The sequence below is a fragment of the Patella vulgata genome, chromosome 5, assembly GCF_932274485.2.
Source record: "Patella vulgata chromosome 5, xgPatVulg1.2, whole genome shotgun sequence".
Classification (NCBI taxonomy): Eukaryota; Metazoa; Mollusca; class Gastropoda; family Patellidae; genus Patella; species Patella vulgata.
In genome coordinates this window covers 18866793-18889038 of record NC_065883.2, presented here as the reverse complement: position 1 = coordinate 18889038, position 22246 = coordinate 18866793, and the positions used below count along the sequence as shown (strand labels likewise).

Sequence of the window (22246 nt, the reverse complement as noted above, 5' to 3'; positions counted from 1 at the left end):
TGCGCCAAGCTTTTCTGAGAGTGTGGTTCCATGTACCAATGGCGTTCATCAATCGTCTGGTCCACTCCATATGTACAGACGTTGCGCTGCTGTTATTGACACTCACGGTGGGCACACCAGATACTGATGTATAGACTGTGTACAGACTCTAAACCTTCCCGTAATGTCTTGGAATTGTGACGAATCAATCACTAATGTGTCAACATACTGTTCACAAAAAAATGCTTTGATCCATCTAGTAAGTCGTTTTCTAGAATGATTTGATTAAAGTGCCTCTCTGATTTTAAAATCTTACTGACGTTGTTTTTGTTGTTTTTTTTTTTTTTCTTTTGCTGTTTAGTATATAAATTATGTCAGTTCATTAAAGTACAACATCCTAACTCATTCTAAACATAACCACTCACGTTCATTTGTAGTTGTTACTCATCCATGACATAATTTTGATTTTGCGACAGTCTTGTCACACCACTCCCCGTCAACACCGGCTTCGGAGTTGGTTGTTTATTCATTCTCCGTGTCTGGAATTCGAACAAATTTTAACTTTTGCAGCTGATAACCGTGACAACCGGTGAGTTTTGTTTTCTTTCAATCTGACTGATTGCGACAAACAATGTTTCTGTTAAATTGGTCAAGATAGACATAATTAGTTTTGAATGAAGTTAATTGTGTTGCACTTAGTACGATAATAATGCCCAACCACACTACTGGTTTTACTTATGTACTTAATTAAAGTTGATTCTCATAAGATATTGACCTGTTTCGGTATCTCGTGAATACAATATTGCTTAAATCAAGCCCCGTTAATGTGGATTACTAATAAACAATCCCCTATTTCTGACAACGGGTTTGTGCGAAACATTCACCGCCCTGTAAGGTTTGTCAATACATGCGCATCACAAATATAGAAGTGACTTTTGGACGTTTTGATCGTCGGTGTGTGAATCTTTGTATTAGAGTGTTGGTATCTGCTATCTTGAAGTTCGGGGTTTATGCATAATACTCATAATATTATGTCGTAGATCGGTGTTTCAGTTTCAAATTTGACAGGAAAGGCAATAAACAGAAGATCATGATTTATTTCTAGCAAACACCGCCCAACACAAAATGGACTTATCTTTTGCGTATTTGATGAAAATTTGTAAAATCAATATTGGGTATTAATTAATCACTAGGAATCTCCAATCAAAAATTAATTAGGGAATGTGTTTTGTTACCATTGCAATGTTAGTTTATTTAACATTCACTAAAAATAAATACATTATTAGAATATAAAAATTACTCTTGAGCGGATTCATATTCCGATTCATAGAAAAACCAAACCGTATTACAACGCTATTTTTCTTGATATGCGAAATAGAAATATTTCATTTCTTAAATAATATATATGTTATAAAACTCCACATTTTCATGCTTTTATGTTGTAATAGTAGGAATTATCCCACGCTTGGTGCGTGATCAAGTGATTTTGAACAGCAGGTATTAAAACGCGTTTACAAATGCTTCGAATCGATAATGAAGCAAATGTATAATCTGTAAAAAATAAAATGACACTAAAAAGGTACTGGCGATAGTGTTAACGTGGATTTCAGGAGCCGAAATTACTTAGTAGAAGATAAGCCCTATGCACTGGTCTCCAGTACTGTCCATTGTGTAGTGGATTAAGCTGGCGAAAAAACGCCTACAAATAGCATTGTCTATAATCTGATTAAAAGCAGATCTCAGTTATATTTCATTTTATTTTTGATGTTGTTCTCCACTGACATCGGACTGTTCCACCAAAGGAGTTATTAAGATGACACTGTCTGCATCGGGAAACTGGGTGAGTTGCCTTCTGTGGACAATTATGCAGATTTAGCTCTTACATAATGCATCTTTAAGAATGACACTCATAAGTTTGCCGACTATAATATTGGTGTAATGTTTGACAACAATTTAGGTAAGGAATCTCTATGTAAACTATGTATGCCGAAGTTTGTCCGAAGGTGTCTACGAAACTTTTTCAAAGCTTGCTATTGGAACACCAAATAATGAGCGAATGGGAATTGAATATAGCTAATGATAAGCATTTTCCTTTTTCCAATCATGACACACACTGTAACTGAATTAGGTGTGGGTGTTGACGACACGGACTTTCTTGCACGAGCGCATGTGGTCGTGCCAAACTGATAGTTGTGATAATAGCATCAAACCTGAGATTGATACAGATGGAGAAGGTGATGCCGACGAGGGTGATACACACTACCTGATCTTTAAGGTGTCATAGTTTCTTCATTAACATATTCACCTTAATATAATATTATTTTTAAATGGTACGTTTTTTTATCTCGACATTGCATTATGATGCTACTATGACGTCTTAGCAACCATTTCCAAGCCACCATTCGCCATCTTGAATTGAATGTACATTTTCTCGCGCAATTCCATTTTGGTAAACTTTTGGTATGTTGATAAGTAAGTACTCTCGATACAAAACCCGCGAGATCCAGTTTTCTGCAAATGTATTACAGACAGGGGTATGTTCCTATGGAGCCGAAACGTTTCCATATTAAGAGAAAATATAAAAGTCAAAATTGACAAATTATCATAGTGAAAATGGTCATTTTCGAGATTTTTCACTTGTAATTATCACATAACACAAAATCACTATATTAGTATCAAAACAAACTAAAAAAATCTAGTTATGTTTTTTCACTTTCTACTTTTCGCCTTTGCAAATTCACTATAACTTTTTTATCTTTGCATTTTCAACCATCAGAATTTCTCCATTGTAATTTCCACCACCAAAATTTCTCCAATCGAACGGACAGAGGGCGTGGTTCCGGGTACACCCGAAGTTGACGTCATAAGTCGTCAGTATTTATAGTCTCGGCTAAAATTACTACTCCATTGGGTTTTTCTTAAGAATTGTCCGATTTTATTTATGTTTTTGGAGAAAAAAAAATGAAATAAATTCGTTGTTATGTCGAACCACTTTTTGTTTAATGAGTTATATCATCGAAATTTGAGGTTGGCTCATTCTCTTAATAGGCCGGATGAATCTTTGACAGCACATCGGCTTGGATGTGCGCGGATTTCTGGCCTATATTTGAAATAAGTAAAACTATAAAAGAGGTGCCTGGCTGCCTTAATCAATTTAAAAAAAAGCTCTACAGTTCTTAGACGATGTAATAAATTGCAAACAAGACAATTAGGGCATGGTAGAGAGTATCTGTAATACTTTTAGTAGAATTTTTGCTCGAGAAATAACATACATGTGATATGTACTTAAAATACTTAAATCAACTTAGGGTTTGAATGACATATTGTGAGCCATAACATAACTGGTTCTATGTCAACAACATGTTAACAGATATCTCATGAGAATATTCTTCATTAAAATTCCATTCCACCATATAAGGGTGGGTTGTCGACGTCATTGGGCTCAATTAACCAATCTCTATAATTATTTACATCATATTTGACCAATTTGATAATTGAATGTCCAAAACCAGTAGATACAAAATTAGGATACTCGTGAGAATTCGCCAGGCTTCTATTAGGTTCCAGAGAGCTTACATCTGAGTTCCTAGAGAGCCGCGAGGCTGGTTAGGGTAGAGAAATGGTTTTAGCTAGTATTGTTATCTATTATGCTTGTATACCTGTATTCAGCTATATATATATATATAAAATATGTAGAAGCAAACTGTCGCATTGTTATTCCTGGTAAGACAAACGTCTTAAGAAACTGTAAGAAGTAAATACACAACGTGAAGCTGAAGTAAAGACAGCTAGAGACAAATTCTAGACGATCACAAGGCTACAGAAATATGTAGTAAGAAAAGATGCATGGGTCGTATGTAGGATGTGGCGACCGGTTTCCTCGTCCGCTCTCCACGCCAGACAAAAGACCTATGGTGCTACATATTCGATTTGGTGCACGTGACTATGAGCTCGAGTATCCTTGAAGAAGATTAGAAGAAAAGGGGATTCTCCCGGCATATTTCCCACATCTAACCAGCGACTGCATAGTCTTACATATTCGATTTGGTGCCGTGCTGAAGTTTCGACCTTTGGGGTAAGAAGTCACTTTAGAAGACGAATACATATTTGAAGACGTTAAGAAGAAAATCTGTACAATCCAGCAACAGAAAAATTCTGGTGGAAAAAAGAAATCTGGTGAACATATTCGAAAAGTTGGGTAAATACATTTTGTTTAGTAAATTAAATGTGTTAAATTTGTTTACAGACCAAATAATATTAATTTAAAGTTAAAATCTGATTAGAAACTAAGTATTTAAAATATAACTGTATAGAGAATAAATTAGAGTCATTCATAAGTTGAGATTGATAGGTTTATTAAACAATATAATATCACTGGTTAGGTGTGTATATTATCAGGTTAACATGACCTGTAGTAAATTTGAGTAAAATTAAAGTTAAAGTGAGGGTCTTTAGGGAGTAGGTTTTAAAAAATAATAATGATAAGGAAACGGAATAAGGAATAAAGAAAGGAACTAATGTTCTCTCCGGATCGCAGTGGAAAGACGGCAGATCTAAGAATGACGTTTGTGAGTGATTAACTCTAGTTTTCAAGATGGCCGTACTTTCTACTGTGATTCGTTAATTTGTGTTTTTTGTTGTTTCGTATACTATATAATTTTAAGGCCCTTAGTCCAGGCCTTAGAGTTGTTGTAATTTAACTTTTGATTAAAAAGTTGGGTTATGTTAAAAATCCCATATGGTTCATCTAGGGATGTTGGTTATAGTTTTCCTGGGAAAAAACTAAAATCAAAGGCTCGTTAAATTGTGAGATTATCGCAAAGTCATTAATACGAGTTTTATAGGAGGTTAAAGTTCAGAATACGACACTTTTTAGAAAAGTGGAGATATACGGTAAATTTTGTCCGTATATAATTTTATGTAATTAAATTTTTGCTTAGAAACGTAATATTAACGTTTAATATATACTGCTAATTGCTTTAAGCTGTCGACATGTACGCAATGATTAGGAATATGTAATTTGACATGAGGTCGAATTATAATAAACAATAGTATTCATACTGTGTTAAATTTGACGGGTGTAAAAGTCACGGATTGCATTAAAATAATATACTATTCAAAAAAAGTAGGGGATATTTGATTTTGGGGGCATAATACTAAAATATCCAAATGACTACGAAAAAAGTCACTATAGAACCTAACAGAAGAAACATTTCCAGTTACATGTGACGCCCAAACGCACCAATAGCTACCGCATGGAATGCATGTGATGCTTGGGATCATCATGGGGGTCCAACCCAAGATTTGCACGACTCTGACTTTGAATGTTACAGTCATTGTGGCATTGAATTCCAGGGTGGAAACATCAGTTTAATTGTTTTAGTGACCAGAAAACAAATTTTGATATGCGTCGGCTTACCCAAAATGAAAGGTTACGTGCCCTTGGCATGCTACAGATCGGCACAACATAGGCGGTTGTGGCGCGGACGATGAATGTTTCTCAGTCTGTCATAAGCAGGCTATGGTCCAGATACCGTGATACACAATCTGTACAGGACAGACCACGTTCAGGTCGACAACTCAAGCCCAGGATCGATTTATCCGTACCTTGGCCTTGAGAAATCGTGTCATCACAGCACATCAGATCAGCGCTCGTCTTCAAACAGACACTGGTGTGAGAGTGAGTGGCCAGACGATTCGGAATCGACTGCATAGGGGTCACCTTCGCGCCCGACGTCCTCGCGTGATCCCTTGTTTGAGAGATCATCACATTCAGGCAAGACGTCGTTGGTGTAGGGATCGTCAACACTGGGATAATCGACGCTGGAGCAATGTGATGTTTTCAGATGAGTCAAGGTTCACTGTTGATTTTTTGGACAGACGTAGGAGGGTGTGGCGTCATCGAAACGAGCGCTTCCAAGACGTTAACGTCATCAGACATGATCGATTTGGGGGTGGTTCTGTTATGGTGTGGGGAGGCATCACTGTTGCTGGAAGAACGGCTTTACATGTTGTTGCAGGGCGTGTTACAGGCCAGTACTACCGGGACAACATCTTGGCAGTCCATGTTGTGCCGTTCGCACGACGTCATGGCCGCCGTTTCATCTTCCAGGATGACAACGCAAGATGTCACAGGGCCAGGATCGTTACAGGTTACCTCCAACAACAGAACATCACCACCTTGGCCAGCACTGAGTCCCGACCTCTCCCCCATCGAGCATGTCTGGGACATGCTTGGACAGAGGTTACGTCAACGTCAACAACGTTCTGCCAATGTCCAAGAACTTGCTGCTGCGTTGCAACAGGAATGGGACAATCTGGACCAAAACGACCTTAGACGTCTCATTAGGAGTATGCCACGTCGGATCAATGCTTGTTTGGCAAACAGAGGAGGATTTACCCGTTACTGACTTGGTTGTGATGCTGTGGTAACTTTGCTGTTTGACCCCGGGTATCATTTTACCCTTATAATGGTCAGTCTGTGCCTTACTTAGTCTAACGATCATTTGGAATAAATCGATGAATATGAACTTCATTTCATTTTGTCATTTGTTTCTTCATCAGTTTCATTAGGTGACTTTAATAACATTTAAAAATCAAATATCCCCTACTTTTTTTTAATAGTATATATAGGATATAGTTAACTGTATGTGTTATTAAAAGTTAGGTATGTTCTAATTGTTTTGTTTATAAAATATCGACTGATGTTCTTGGGGAGTGAGGTGCACATCACTTGCTTTGAACATGATTCTAAGTAATGTTATATAATATTGTGTGTAATTAAAAGGTATATTTTGATTGTTGTGTTTATAAAATACTAATGATGGAATAGGTACTGTAGGATAAAATGGAATGTCATTCATATACTGGCCATATTTGATTGACAGTTCTATTCTAGGTAAAATGTAACACTGGTATTGTCATAAGTGTGAGCTCAGCTTGTGTCAGTGTCAGTCTGATAGGAATGTTTATAAAAAATGAAATACAAAATTGTATAGTGACTAGGTCGAAAGGTCACATTACTGACGGTGAAATATAAAATAACAATGTAGGAATTCTAAAACAGAAACGGAAATTATAAAACAAACGTAATTATAAAATTGTCCATTACTGATCGAGTTAGGTCAAGAGGTCAAAATTAGTTTGAAGATTTATAATTAAAGGGACACATCAAAGTTTATTAATACTTAAATAAAGTTTAATTCTTATTAAGAGTAAGATTTGCTAAAAAATTTTGGAATAATATATTAATAATAATATTAGACTAATATCAAAAAAAAGTTTTAAAAAAAAATAGTAATAGTTAGTTCTTGGTCTGATGGCAATGACATGTTTGATTGACGGATAAAATTGTACCAATCATACTTAGAAGAAAAAAAGAAAGTTTCAACTTGATACTATGGTAGCTGAAACAGACCAATACAAATCCAAGAAGAAGAAATGGTTTACCAGTTTACCAAATTGACATTTCCTGAGACAGAATTTAAAGTGAAACCTGAACTTTATAAATATTATGTGATGTGTTATAGTGTTTTGAAATTAGGACACTTGAAGATTTAAAAAAGACACGTTGTGTTTTCTGTGTTTAGGCTTAGTGGATTTTCGTAGGATTTTACAGTGATAAACTTTTTGGAGAACTTTTGCATGCAACTTTTGATTTTTGATTTTTGATTATATGTGTGTTTGTGTTTTCACAGTTTTGTTATATAGTATAGTATCATTGATATTTGCCTGTTGCATGAATAATTATAGGGTTTAGCACATAGAAGTTTTAAGAGTCTCCTACCTGTTCATTTAGCATAAATCTTGCAAGTGGGGGAGGTGATATATGTTGATTTTCTAGATTTCTGCTACATTTATGAATAGTTATATAATTCTACAGATGTTGGTATGGTTATTATAAAGGATTCAAGGGATCTTTTACCCAACACCGGGCAAAAAGTCTTAAAGAAAGGGACGAATGTAATACTTTTAGTAGAATTTTTTCTCGAGAAGTAACATATTCGCATAATATGTGATAATAATATGTACTTAAAATACTTAAATCAACTTAGGGTTTGAATGACATATTGTGAGCCATAACATAACTGGTTCTATGTCAACAACATGTTAACAGATATCTCATGAGAATATTCTTCATTAAAATTCCATTCCACCATATAAGGGTGGGTTGTCGACGTCATTGGGCTCAATTAACCAATCTCTATAATTATTTACATCATATTTGACCAATTTGATAATTGAATGTCCAAAACCAGTAGATACAAAGTTAGGATACTGGTGAGAATTCGCCAGGCTTCTATTAGGTTCCAGAGAGCTTACATCTGAGTTCCTAGAGAGCCGCGAGGCTGGCTAGGGTAGAGAAATGGTTTTAGCTAGTATTGTTATCTATTATGCTTGTATACCTGTATTCAGCTATATATATATATATATAAAATATGTAGAAGCAAACTGTCGCATTGTTATTCCTGGTACGACAAACGTCTTAAGAAACTGTAAGAAGTAAATACACAACGTGAAGCAGAAGTAAAGACAGCTAGAGACAAATTCTAGACGATCACAAGGCTACAGAAATATGTAGTAAGAAAAGATGTATGGGTCGTATGTAGGATGTGGCGACCGGTTTCCTCGTCCGCTCTCCACGTCAGACAGAAAGACTCATGGTGCTACATATCATCTTTCGTCAGGAAGAGTTGATCCGCCAAAGTTATTTATTCCACAAGAACGGTTACAATATTTAGTTGATAAAGATCTGTAATTTGTAAAAAAAAAATAATTAAAAAGTAAAATATTCCCGAAAAGAGGTTTGAATGATTGTTTCACTGGGTAGGTTGCAGAATATTTTAATTCACCTTTTCAATCGATCATGATAAGGTACGGTAGTTGTCATCGCAAAACATGCAGCAGAGTCTTCCTGTCCACTGTCTATATTAAAATATAATGGATTATGCAGTTGTCATTAAAACATGACAGTAAAGACATAACATTTTTGTTCTTTTCACATTAACATGGAGTTAAATAATGTGAAACTAGAAACAAAAGTTATATTAATTAAAATACAACTAGAAACAAAAGTTGTATTAATTTAAATACAAGGCGGGCCTTATTAGGCCTATATGTACATCTCCGACAAGACTCAAGTGTTAAAAAAAAAACTATATTATTGACGGTCGAATGGTATCATGTTAGTAATAGTTATTTATTTTTAATCATTAGCATTTTATACTTTGGCAAAGCGGAATTTTTTAAAACAAGTATCCGGTAGCCCGGTAGCCAGTATGTAGGCCTAATAAGATTTATGTGGTCTTCAAGAAAAATACAGATGTGACGTCATCTTTTGATGTTGGCATACTAGTACTTCAAGTAAAGTATACCACTATGGTATCTACGATTAAACAATTGCCTACAAATAACATATTACGTTAAATATTGTTTTATGAGTCCGAATCCATTCACTTGATTTGACATGCTTATTGTTTGAAATATATGTGTAGCCTATATTGTGTGTCGTGTCCACGGGTTTGTATTGTGTAATTGTTTATGTGCTATGCGGTCCTCCTGCTCTTACTATTCTTTCAGCTAACCGAAGAACTCCAAATGCATCAGCCGCTTATATCAACGTAGATTTATGAGTCGTGTGCCCATAGTCAGGGAGCATTAATTTTAGTCCAGACGATAAAAACAGATGAGTTATGACGTCTACTTCGGCCGAACTCGGAAACACGCCCCTTTCCTTATATGATCAGTTAGATTGGAGAAATTGTGATAGTCGAAAATTCAATGGAGAAAATCTGATAGTTGAAAATGCAAAGATGAAAAATTTACAGTAAAAAAAACAAAACTAGATTTTTACATTGTTAATTTTTGTCGAGCAATTTTTTTTATGGTAAAGATCCATTAAAATGTATTAAGTGTTAAGTGATTTTTACATGTGAAAAATCTCGAAAATGGCCATTTTTACCATATTGGCTATGATACTTTTGCAATTTTAACCATGATATTTTTTCTTAATATGGCAACGATTCGGCTCCATATGTTCCGTAGATTTACTGATCTAAATTTGTATAGCATACAAGTGTAATATTTATTGACAGTCTTTCCACATTTTATAAATAACTAGCTGTTATTGACATAAAGAAAGGAAGTGAGTTAGTCGGTTCGACGCATGATCTCACATTCCATTTGGACAACAAAAATTTGTACATATACTACTTGACCTACCAGAATAAATGTTGCTTTCATGAATGGAACCTCAACAACAGTAGCAAATTCTGGTTCTTGACTAGAGGCTCTTTACAGATTCGGATACATTGAACAATTTCGATCCATAAAATAGAAACCATATACATTACAATACCATTTGGTTACGTTTATTATTTTTATTACCAGTGACAACATAACATATTTACACTATAAAAACCAGTTGTGTTGTTTTAAGTCATTGATCATTTAGAAATTTATGTCATTTAGAAATTAATTATATAGCAATAATTGTTACACGTAGGCTTTTCGTGTATAAGGACATCAGAGGGGAGTGTCACAGTTGGGACACCTTATTATTACATAATGTAAGTTAAACCTCAGAGACATATGTTACTATACAGCTTTAATCTGGAACAAGGGACATGCATTAGTCTGTTATTGAATCATCAAGTATTTCTGCGCATAATGCTATTGTGGACTAGCTACCGATAAAGTTCGGGATAATTTAGATTGACAAAATGAAATACGAACAACAGTTTGATGGTGCTGTTTTAGTTTTAGTAATAATTCGCCCGCAGTGTTATTTTGTTTTATAACAAAGTGTACCATGTCTTTTGTTTTATAGCAAAATGTGGTATTTATTTTATTTTAGTGAAAATGTGCCATCTTGTTTTAACAATTTGTTGTGATGTTCCTTTTGTTTTATAGAAAAATGAAAACTGAAAAATTTGTTGAAGATCCGGAAACGGAGAAGGAGGCACCAACTCGAATGAAATGGAACCGAAGTTTAGATTTCTTACTTTCCTTGATTGGTTATGGTGTAGGAATTGGTAATATCTGGAGATTCCCTTATTTATGTGCCAAGAATGGGGGAGGTAAAGTAATGATTCATATCTATTTCATAATACAATATTCAAAAGGGTGGCAATATGAATATAGGTTAATACACAATTACTCTGGAATTTCAGTATGGATTGTTCCCACATGAAATTATTAATCAATATGACATGTATCAATCAGCTGTCGTCCCATATCTATCTACTGGGTTTTTTTTTTTTATCAAAGTTGGCGTTTCATCATACCAACGACAGGCGGGTATCGCCCTCGAGGCAGGTTATGCGTACCTTTTTGCCAACACCTGATATCACGTTGCACTATGAACCTTCGTGTTCAGTCCACGTCTTGTTGATCCAGTTTGCCAAATATGTCCATGTTTACTTAAAATTTGTAAATACTCTTGTATATAAGTTAGCTAAAAGTATGACCGAGAGAAATGGGGTTTAATGTAAACTCGATGCAAACATGGTTCAATTTTATTTCAATAATTCGCTCGCACGCAGGGGTCTTTAGCAGTGGGAAGAAACCGGAGGACCCGGAGAAAACCAACGCGGTTACCACCCACAATCGGGGAATCGCAACCACGCCAGTTGACACAATGATATACTTTATCATACAAGGCGCATGCTCTAACCATTCGGTCATCTCCCACCCCAACCGCCACCCCACATTACCATATATGGCAGACCACTAACCATGAAGAGTTTACATGTATTAAAACGTCACTTGATTAATCAACGCCGTGACGTTAAAGTTTAAAGTGCGTGTATCATGCCCCAGAAAAATTAAAATGACAGACGCGTAATAATTTTAATAGCTTATTAAATACAACAAAATAAACACAAAAGTTCTATGAATCAACAATTACTGTATTTTAATCGGAGCCACGTTTCTGCAATGACTCTCTTGTCACTGATACAGAGCGTGTGAAATAGCTTTATTTAACGTCCGCTTCCACCTAAGTGATATCGCAGACAATGTCTGATACAGACAGGAGGAACAAAATATATACAATGTATATTCAAAACATTTGCGAAACCACTTAATATGAGAACGGCGCCATCCATTACGCATCAGTTCTTAATTGTTATCTAAGTAAATGAAATTCTCATCCATCCATCTTACACTGGGCGTCCTTCGGTGGGGGTATGACGTCGCGCTTCATTTGTTTGAGGGTGGGGGAGGAGGTTGCACGGGATATCAGTAGACCTTCTCCTCCGACCCTCTTTTCATGGCCCATATTAAAAGAAAAACATAGTAAATATTTCCCGACACAGCCGAATAGCCCAATTGCATGAATTCACCCTGAAGTCTCCTCCATCCTTTATTGTTGCAATGGACTTAAATGGTAATTGTAAGATGTAATGTTCTGTGACAAACACATATTTCTTTATAGTTTGAATGTATTTTTCAGTTCAAGATTATGAATTTCGCTTGTCATATAATTCCACACCATATTTCTTTTTAGCGCAATGGGGAACCACTATAATCCATCTAACTGAAATCGATATGAGTTGTCTACTCTTTGAAATGAAGAATATTTTGTATTTTCTACGACTTTCAATATTTACCTCGGGTTAAAATCTGAAACAACAACGTTATCGTGTTGCTTGCTGTATTCACAGTTAACTTACTGACCTTTTTTATATTTCAGCGGTGTTTCTCATTCCATATGCTGTATTCATGATTACATTAGCTTTACCGCTGACATTTTTAGAACTTTCCCTTGGACAATATTCTGGAAAAAGTACCTACGATGTTTGGGATTTGTGCCCTGCATTCAGAGGTAAACTTGTCAAATTAATTACAACAGTATGAAAACGAAACTTTTGAAATCAAGGACTGAGTGGTGCAATCAGCAACAATCAAATGGTTTTTTTTCGATAGATTGATCGGGATCTGCTTGTGAGCTAATGTTAGTTTAATTTTTGGTTTACTGTGTTGATAATTGAAAACAAAATTGGTTATATGTCAATACTGGTTTTACCAAGAGACGTAAAGTTTTCCAGAATACAAATCTTCACCCACAAATCAAACTGACCGATAACCTCCTATGAAATAGACAATTTAATTTTTGAGAAAAGAAAATGAAATGAAATGAAATGGAGTTTAACGTCCTACTGTTCTGCTCAAACCCGGGCTAATGAAGACGGGTATACGCCATGCAGTGTGCTATGAGGGGAATTTTGTCCGGACAGCGGCACTACGGCCTACTCTTATATCGAATTCCAACTGTCAAGGGATCTTTTACGTGCACGCCAATGTGTGCACAGGACCTCGTTCTTCGTCCCATCAGAAAGACTAGACAGCTGTCCTTGTCATGCCCTCGGTTTTTGTCCGATCCGAACGACTAGACAGCTGTCCTTGTCAGGCCTGCAACACTGACAAGGGGGGAACAACGCCGGAAAATCTGGATGAACTTTTTCGGCCAATGCAGGGATAGAACACCCGATCTCCAAGCTAGCGAGCAAGTGTCTTACCCACTTAGCCACCGTGACCCCCTAATTTTCGAGATATAAAGACGTCCAGTCATTTGAATCTATAACTTGGTGCAATGGTCGTTAACTATATATATTAAATTCTATCTTGTTCATTTTAAGGTTTGGGTGCTGCTGCAACCGTATTTTCCACCATAAACAGTATGTACTTTAACATGATCCTAGCCTGGATTTTATACTATCTAGTTCATTCCTTCATGTCACCCTTACCATGGACGACCTGTGATAATTGGTGGAATACAGACACGTGCATTGTTAAAACTGTAAAAGAAGTTGCTTTGAATTCATCTATTAACGGAACGGATCAAACATTCACATATGGATTAAATCAAACTTACGGAATTAATGAAACTGGTTATTTAATAAACGAAAATATATTTTCTGTGGTAAACAGTACTAATATTTCAGTAAAACATTTTACAGCATCAGAAGAATTTTGGAAGTAAGTCTAATTGGCTTTCGATTCTTGTTGACGACATAATCCGGGTTCCCAATTAATTTGCCCCCACCTCCCAAAGTTGACCAATCACAAATATTATGTTTACATTTGAAATGAACATAGGCCGCGTACATGTCACAATTTGGCAGCAATGCATTTTTCAAAACATAGTATTACAAGACATAACATGTCAATGTAGTCGACATCTTTTGTAAACAAAATAAATATCGTAAAGCGAAACGCAAAAAGAAACATGTTAATACCCTCCGACAATTGACACATGCCGGCTTTAACATTATTATGAATGCTCACATTGGTTTCTTTATATCAAAGATATTTATTTTCTGTATAGTCACAATGTACTGAGGATATCTGCTGGATTAGGAGATTTTGGTACCATGCAGTGGCATCTTGTTGTAGCAATGGCGGTCGGCTGGCTAATGATATTTGGCTGTATAGTAAAGGGTGTCAAAACAGTTGGAAAGGTCAGTCACTGGTAAAATATTATTCAAAATCAGGTCCCTGTTTCTCGAAATCCTAACTAAAGATAAAATCCAAATTTGAGTAGATACTTCAATTTTGATTGGCTAAGCACTAAAACCAACCCAATTAAATTACTAAAATTTGGATTTTATCTTAGTTAAAATTTCGTGAAACAGGCCCCTGGGTAAGGGCGTAGTGCTTTCATCTTCAGCATACATGCATGCAGTAAAATTGCATTATATTTGCAGTAGCCCACATTCCATCTACCTCATGCATTGTTTGTAAATTTTGTCACAGTCTATGCACTTTTACCCGGGCAGCGTTTCTATGGCCTACGGTTATACCGATTTTCAACTGCTGCCAAAGGATCTTTTACGTGCACGCCAATGTATACACGGAACCTCGGTGTTTCGTCACATCGAACGACTAGACAGCTGCCCTTGTCAGGCCTACCGTCCTGCACCACTGACAAGTGGAAACAACGTCGGACAATTTCGATGAACTTTCTCGGGAAATGCAGGGATCGAATACGCGATCTCCAGGCTAGCGAGCCAGCGTCTTACCCGCGTAGCCACCGTAGCTCCCTTTAGGCATTTAAAGAGGTGCTTTTTTTTACAATATAAAACATTTATATCTCCGCCATACATTTAGTCATGATCTAACTTTTATATAACCTCTATTTTGATTAATTGTAGGTTGTGTATGTGACAGCAACTTTACCTTATGTATTTATTACTATTATCCTGGTTAGAGCTGTTACACTACCTGGTGCCATAGATGGTATCAAATTCTACATTATTCCTGATATTAGTAAACTGGCCAATGTTCAGGTAATTCGAGTTTCAATATCGGGTTTGAAGACTGCTTTTTAATTATTCGCGAATCTAATCCGGATTAGGATTAGTTTAACTCACTTCCTAACATATTATGTGAACTGCGGTGCTGCTATCTTGTAGGTATGGATACAGGCACTGATGCAGATTTTCTTTTCGATGGGAATCGGATGGGGTGGTTTCACCACTATGGCCAGTTATAATAAATTTAATAACAATATATTAAGGTAAGAATATTGTAGGTGACTGCAGTAGCTTCCAGAAACTGTTGGCATCTTAATACAAATACAGGCTTGATTGTTCTTAAATTTCCTTTCAAATTTTGTCTGTTGCTATGCGTGAATTCGTTGATATTTTCAATGCGTTATTATGAATATTGATAACTCCCGAAAACTACCTATAATAAGAAATACATTACATAATTTTAGGCTCATCTTTTCCAGCTTAAAAGTTCACGTTTATATATAATGTGTATGTCTACATTAATATTTGTGTATATTTCAGAGATACCGTCATATACTGTTGTATAGGAGAAGGGACTAGTTTCTATGCAGGATTTGTTGTGTTTTCTGTTCTTGGATTTATGTCTCATAAAACGGGTTCACTGGTTGAAGATATTGTCAACACAGGTAACGTGCTCTTGTAATGACTCTCCAAAGGCCCGAGCTATTTGACAGCATCTATTAGGATTATTTGCTTTAATGGGGTGATTTCGGAGATATAATCCACAATTTGACTAATATATTTATACCATACGACATGTGCTTTTTCAGGAAAAGTAATAAATTATTAACGTTTAAAGACGCTGATCTTGGTTTAATAGTAAGTGCAGGAGAACCGCACTACGGGCCTAATTTCCTTTAGTTATATAATATATTTTAATGTCTTGACGCAACATCAGAATGTAACCAATGATTTTTTCGTGACCATATATCAACGTGAACTTTAACCGACAGGACAGCTCGCAATCTACCGTAAAGTAATTATATACTGTCATCATAAATTATCCTGAAAATAAATGGAAAAAATACGTTTCCGTGTTTATTTTTAAAGATTGTACCGCGTGGGTCCCCCTTGTCAGTCATGCAGGACGGATTGCCTCACAAGGACAGCTGTCTAGTCGTTCGGATGGAACGAAAATCCGAGGTCCCTTGACAGTTGGAATTCGATATAAGAGTAGGCCGCGGTGCCGCTGTCCGGACAAAATTTCCCTTACAGCACACTGTATGGCGTATGCTCGTCTTCATTAGCCCAGTTCGGAGCAGAACAGTAGAACGTTAAACACGATTTCATTTATTTTTATTTAAAGATGCATTATGCACGAGTTAAAGCCGCCTATTGCGAGTCCTATTATTTAGACATTTATTCACAGGACATGCCAAAAACTCTCTTGGATATCGGATTGTCGAGAATATTGTACGAATTACAATTATTCGCTCAGAATAAAGTGCTGTGTCTGAAATGTATCTATTTGTGAATAAATCTTACATAATGTATCTTTAAAGACAGTCATAGCTTAACTGTCTCGTGTTGGGGGTAGATTAGCTTGGACCCCAGGTTACATCGCGATGCACTAGACGAAAGTGGTATCTTCTTGCGGTAAATAGGCAAGACCTCGATTGATTTTATTTTCAGTCGAGTTAAAGGGACAATATTACCACAAAAATACACTCATATACACAAATACACTTACAACGACAAAAAGCGAATAGCCAAAGTATTTTTCGCGGACGCCCCAAAACTGACATGGCATAATGCATTTTACGTTCAGCATTTATAATGACTCCTTTGTTTTCAGGTCCGGGGTTAGCCTTCATTACATACCCCGAAGCATTAAGCCAATTACCATTACCTCAACTATGGGCGGTTCTTTTCTTTTTGATGCTTTTGTTTGTTTCCATAGATTCTATGGTAAGTTTTAATTCTTGGGACAAAATTTCCTCATTACATGTGGCGACACTAATTCTTATTAAGTCTTGTGCCTAGTGGGCGGAAAATGCAATTGTATTTATACTTTCACATTTGTTTGAAAATTTCAATTTTCGCATATTATATTTTAAAAAAAGGTTTAAACCGCCTGAATTGTACATTTATTTTTATTGATATTTAACATATTTACTATTAAATTTTTACATTTTTGAATTAAATTTTTACATTTTTGAATTAAATTTTTACATTTTTGAATTAAATTTTTACATTTTATAAAAAAAATTATTTTATGTTTTCACATTTAAGAAAATGTACAAAAATTATTTCATTCCTCAAGTCACATTTTTGTTTAAAGAAAGAAGTCACAATTTTTCCAAAATATATCAATTAATAATCAAATTTGGTTTTTTTTCAATTTTATTTGTCAGTTTGTTAGTGTAGAGGTCGTTATAACAACTTTAACAGATTTAATACCAAATTTAACATCGAAAACCCGGTTAATGGTTACAGCTAGTACCTGTTTTTTAATGAGCTTATTTACTTTAGTTTATACAACACAAGTAAGTAAACTTTAGTATACAATATAGTAAACATATACACGAATCAGAAAATACAGAAACTTCACTTCGTATAGCTTTAAATTATTTTTAATTATTACGACTTATATAAATAAACCTTTAACGTCCCCAACTGAAAATTAATATAACATGACTGTACATAAATATAGCATGTATGCATATTATAAATCAATGCCCAGTTACTTCTTTATTTTTACCAATCGATTCAGTAGAGTATGCTATGTTAACATATAGTTTCACGGAGACACCTTCTATAAATATATACAATTCACCGAACTCGCGACGTTTATTTTTTTTTTCTTAATGAATTTGGTCTGTGATCTCAAAATATACCAAGGTGAAAATTGGATATTGTTTTGAGTTGTATAATTTATTTTCATTGTTGGTAACATGTGATTGGAATTTAAATAGTAACTCAAACAATTTGTATCTTCATAAACAGGACTGTTGTTTTACAGGTTGCACTAGAGATTGTGCTTTGCGTTACTATGGCGTCAGAGCGCAGGTACACATATAGAGCATATTATGCACCTTCAAAAATTTGAGTTCCCATTGAGAGAGAGAGAAATGGGGTTTAACGTCCACTCGACACAAACCAGGTCATTTCGGGACTAACGTCCACTCGACACAAACCAGGTCATTTCGGGACTAACGTATGGTCTTTTAAAATTTTATTTCAATAATTCGCTTGCGCGTAGGGGTCTTTAGCAGTGGGAAGAAACCGGAGGACCCGGAGAAAACCCACGAGGTTGGACAGGCGACCCTACTCCTTGTCACGTACAACCGGGGATTCGAGTTCCCTTTGAATGTTGCTAGTGTTGAAGATACACCTTGACATTTTATATAAATATTTTTCTTCTATGTTTTAGAATGGTATTTATATTTTTCAACTAGTAGATTGGTACATGGCCGCGCTCACTTTATTTTCAATAACAATTCTAGAAAGTTTCGTTGTAGGATGGTTGTATGGTAAGTGTTTAGAATTCACTCACATTTATCCCTTTATGAAATACAAGTTATATAATTTGTACGAGTACAACTTCTGATTAGTTTGTGGATGGTTGGTTGCGCGGCATGTGTCCATATTTAACATTCTATGAAAAAAAAATGTGCGATGGATCTTTTGTATTTGAATAAATAAATATCACTCAACAAAGTGAATATTTAATGTTGAATTTTGGACTAGTGACACAATGGCCGCCATTGAAATCAATTCTGTAATCGATTAGAAAATAAGTACTCGGTGACTCTTTCTGCTTACAATTGAAGGTTGTTCCCCTTGTCTGGACAAATGAAGGCCATAAATTGACCATTAATCAATGTTCCATACATATTTTGCCATAACAATATTTTATAATTAAAATATGTTATATTATAATAAATACGCTGTCATTTAACCATGACCAAAGTGTCTAATGTGTACAATATTTTGGTACAATATTCACCCTTTCTTCAGGTGCTGATCGATATTTAGATGACCTTGAAATGATGTTAGGAAAGCGTCCACCAGTAATATTTAAATATCTCTGGCGATTTCTAAATCCAATTCTATTAACTGTAAGTATATTAATGTCGATGTATACATTATATGTAAGAAAGGGCGCGTTTCTATTTATTTTTAGTGTCAGATTGAACAGATTGTTGTGTTTTTATTGCCTACAAACATAAGATATATTGGCTATACATAAGTGATTAACTTATTTAATTTAACGTGGTTCATTTATAAATTTTGGTGTTAAACCAAATATATGTTTATTGATTTCAGGTGGTTCTTATATTCACATTGGTAAAATATCAACCACCTACATATGGAGATTATGTATATCCGAATTATGCGCCTGCTCTAGGCTGGATTATTGCCTTGGCATCATGTTTACCTATTCCTATATGGCTTGTGAAGGATATAATAAACAGAAAAGGACCATTGAAACGGGTAAAATACACATGTGTTATATTCAATATATATGGTCATATATAATATTGAATAATTGTCATATTACATTTCAGTATCTTATACTGAATGGACATAACATTTATAATGAACAGTCATCAATGGATATGCATTTATGCTACTTATATATAGAGGATATTTGTCGTTTTAGAGTGAATAACATATTTTATTTCATCGAGAAGCAAGAAAACTTATATTTTCACGAGTGCGTAGCATGAGTGAAAATATAAACGTTTTCTTGCTTAGAGATGAAATAAAATATGTTATTCACGACAAAACGACAAATGTTCTATTTATTTTATGATTTTACAATCATTTTAGGTAAAAACAACATGGACTACTGCTAGCCAGTGGAATAACACTTTTATTTCACTGATAAAACGCGGTATTCCACTACTGATCATAAAATAAATTGAATTAGATAGTCATATTTTGCATCGGATTGACATATGCTAGTTATAAATTGAATTAGATAGTCATATAATGTTTTGGATAGGCATAATACTTGTAGGGTATAAGGTAGGCATGTAGTTAAATGGTCATAGCATGCATTTAACTCTTATATGTTTATTTTTCAGAGGATTAAAACAGCATTTGAGCCCAATAAAAATTGGGGACCTGCTAAAGATTACAAACTGACTTACGACACATCAGAAACAACACTGTGAACTAATATATTTATCTTTTAAAAAAACTCTATATACGCGCAACACATCTTTAGCATACAATCAAATGCGCGTGAATACTTTTGTGGCTTTTAAAAAATTAATGTGAAGTGAAATATTTATATTTATAGGGAACTACGCATCAAGTTAGTGCTAAAACGTTTGTGGAATCTTGGTCGGAACTGGTGATGAAAGGGATCTGTCTTCTTGAAATAGTACCCATATTAAGGTGCCATTAACTATGTGCATAAGACAGTGTTTTCTAATACTTTGGGACTGGTCATGAAACGGAGCTGTCTTGAAATAATACCCAAATTTGACGTATAACGTTAATCCAGTAAAAAGAAATCGAGTGCGAAAACCAATATGCAATATGAAAACAAAATTTTAAAAAAGAAGTGTGTGCAAAATATATATCACATACTTGTCCATTCCAAACAGGGCTACATTGGTCTTGAAATATATTTATTCTCGACTATCAAGTACTCCTGAGTTGGTATCAAGTACTCCTGGGTTGGTTTAGCTTATGTTGTGTTACGTGGCAGTTTAAATGTATGATTCATGGATTTTATTTGAATTTCAGCTCTTCTTAATTGTAATATTTAATAATAGTTTGGGCTGCGATAAATCAGTTTATAGTTTACATAATAAACAATTTTATTTTGCGTTGGATATCTCTCCTTTTGCTGGTTTAAACCTGAATATATTTTCATGCAATCCTTTTATTTGATATTTATTGTTCATTTCTGTGCATTCTTATATCACCATCACAACCTTGCAGTCTAGCTTTGTGTTGTTTCCATTTACAGGATCAAATAATTTCTCTAAGGAGTTTGAATTCAACTGACTTAAAGATGACATATCATTTTGTCGATCTTAATCCGGTTGTCTTGGAGACGTATTTTAATCACTGACTTTAGTTAGACTTTTAATAGGAACGGGCTGTCTTGGTTTAGACTTATTTTAATCAGCGGCTCTAGTTAGACTTTTAAGATAACCTTTGAAGATTTAGATTGTACTACGTTGGTAACGAATCTCGAATAAATTTAAACAAACAAAATTAATTTTCTGGATTATGGCCAGCTTGCGGATTCTCCAGAATTTTTTTAGCTTGTGGATTCTCTAGAGGTCACAATTTCTTTCCTATTTTAAAGACCGTTTAAATACATCACCATTCCACCATAATGAAGATTGAATTCGAATTTCGGGAAAATCGAAATTAAACTGTCCGAAAAAATTGCCGCTCTTTGTACGCAAATTGTGTAGAAGTGTGTAATGTGAAGGTTGTGGACCCTCTAGAGGACACAATTTTTATCCGATTTTGATGAAACTTAAAACATATCTTTATATCCCAAAGATCCCAGTCCTTTTTGATATTTGCGCATTTCAGACAATAACTTTCTGGATTATGGCCCCTGATTGTACAAAAAATCGTTTTTGTTTTTAACTTGTTCTCTATCCATCTCTTGCAAGATGTGGGCATATCCTGCCTGGCAGCCGCTGGTTATTAGATGTCATTAATTAAAATATCTTCACACATGGAGAGTTTGTGATAGCCAACAAGTTACAAGAACCTTTGGTCTCAGTAACCTCACCTGTTGACACACATCTGAAGTTCTGGATAAATGAGTACATCATATGTATCTGGTATTGTATGTCGCATACGCTTCACAAGTTCTTTTAAAATGAATTTACAGATAGTAGTTCGATGTACTGTATTTCACTTTGTCATAAAATGTATTATAGACTCCGGTGTTTGTGCAATAGTGCTTTCTGGAAAAGGATAACGTCGCACGGGTCTCAATAGTGCTGCACCATACCTTGCAGAAGTACTGTAAGGTCTACGAGAAC

At 35.1% G+C, this 22246-nt stretch overlaps 1 protein-coding gene across 3 annotated transcripts; it reads left to right on the top strand.

The window, feature by feature from the left end:
* The first annotated feature begins 439 nt into the window (after positions 1-439).
* LOC126821904 (sodium- and chloride-dependent GABA transporter 1) lies at positions 440-22149 on the top strand. 3 transcript variants are annotated; one of them, XM_050550519.2, is made up of 15 exons: positions 474-568; positions 1782-1819; positions 10891-11057; positions 12674-12805; positions 13620-13959; positions 14309-14441; positions 15135-15269; positions 15396-15499; positions 15777-15901; positions 17071-17183; positions 17630-17761; positions 18649-18748; positions 19236-19336; positions 19545-19712; positions 20309-22149. In XM_050550519.2, the coding sequence occupies exons 3-15, from the start codon at positions 10895-10897 to the stop codon at positions 20396-20398; spliced, it is 1836 nt and encodes a 611-aa protein (XP_050406476.1). In that variant the 5' UTR covers positions 474-568; positions 1782-1819; positions 10891-10894; the 3' UTR covers positions 20399-22149. The 3 variants fall into 3 exon arrangements, with proteins under 3 accessions (XP_055957285.1, XP_050406476.1, XP_055957286.1); XM_056101310.1 differs by lacking the exon at positions 1782-1819 and having other exon boundaries at positions 440-568; positions 20309-22148; XM_056101311.1 differs by lacking the exons at positions 15396-15499; positions 17630-17761; positions 18649-18748; ... (1 more) ...; positions 19545-19712; positions 20309-22149.
* Positions 22150-22246: the final 97 nt, after the last annotated feature.

What these genes read in the sequence shown, in the direction of transcription:
- LOC126821904 (XM_050550519.2), top strand. Translation starts at nt 10,895, where the DNA reads ATGAAAACTGAAAAATTTGTTGAAGATCCGGAAACGGAGAAGGAGGCA. An exon ending in CTTTAGTTTATACAACACAA is followed by an intron (nt 17,762 to 18,648) that starts GTAAGTAAACTT and finishes TCTATGTTTTAG; the next exon opens with AATGGTATTTATATTTTTCA. An exon ending in CGTTGTAGGATGGTTGTATG is followed by an intron (nt 18,749 to 19,235) that starts GTAAGTGTTTAG and finishes CCCTTTCTTCAG; the next exon opens with GTGCTGATCGATATTTAGAT.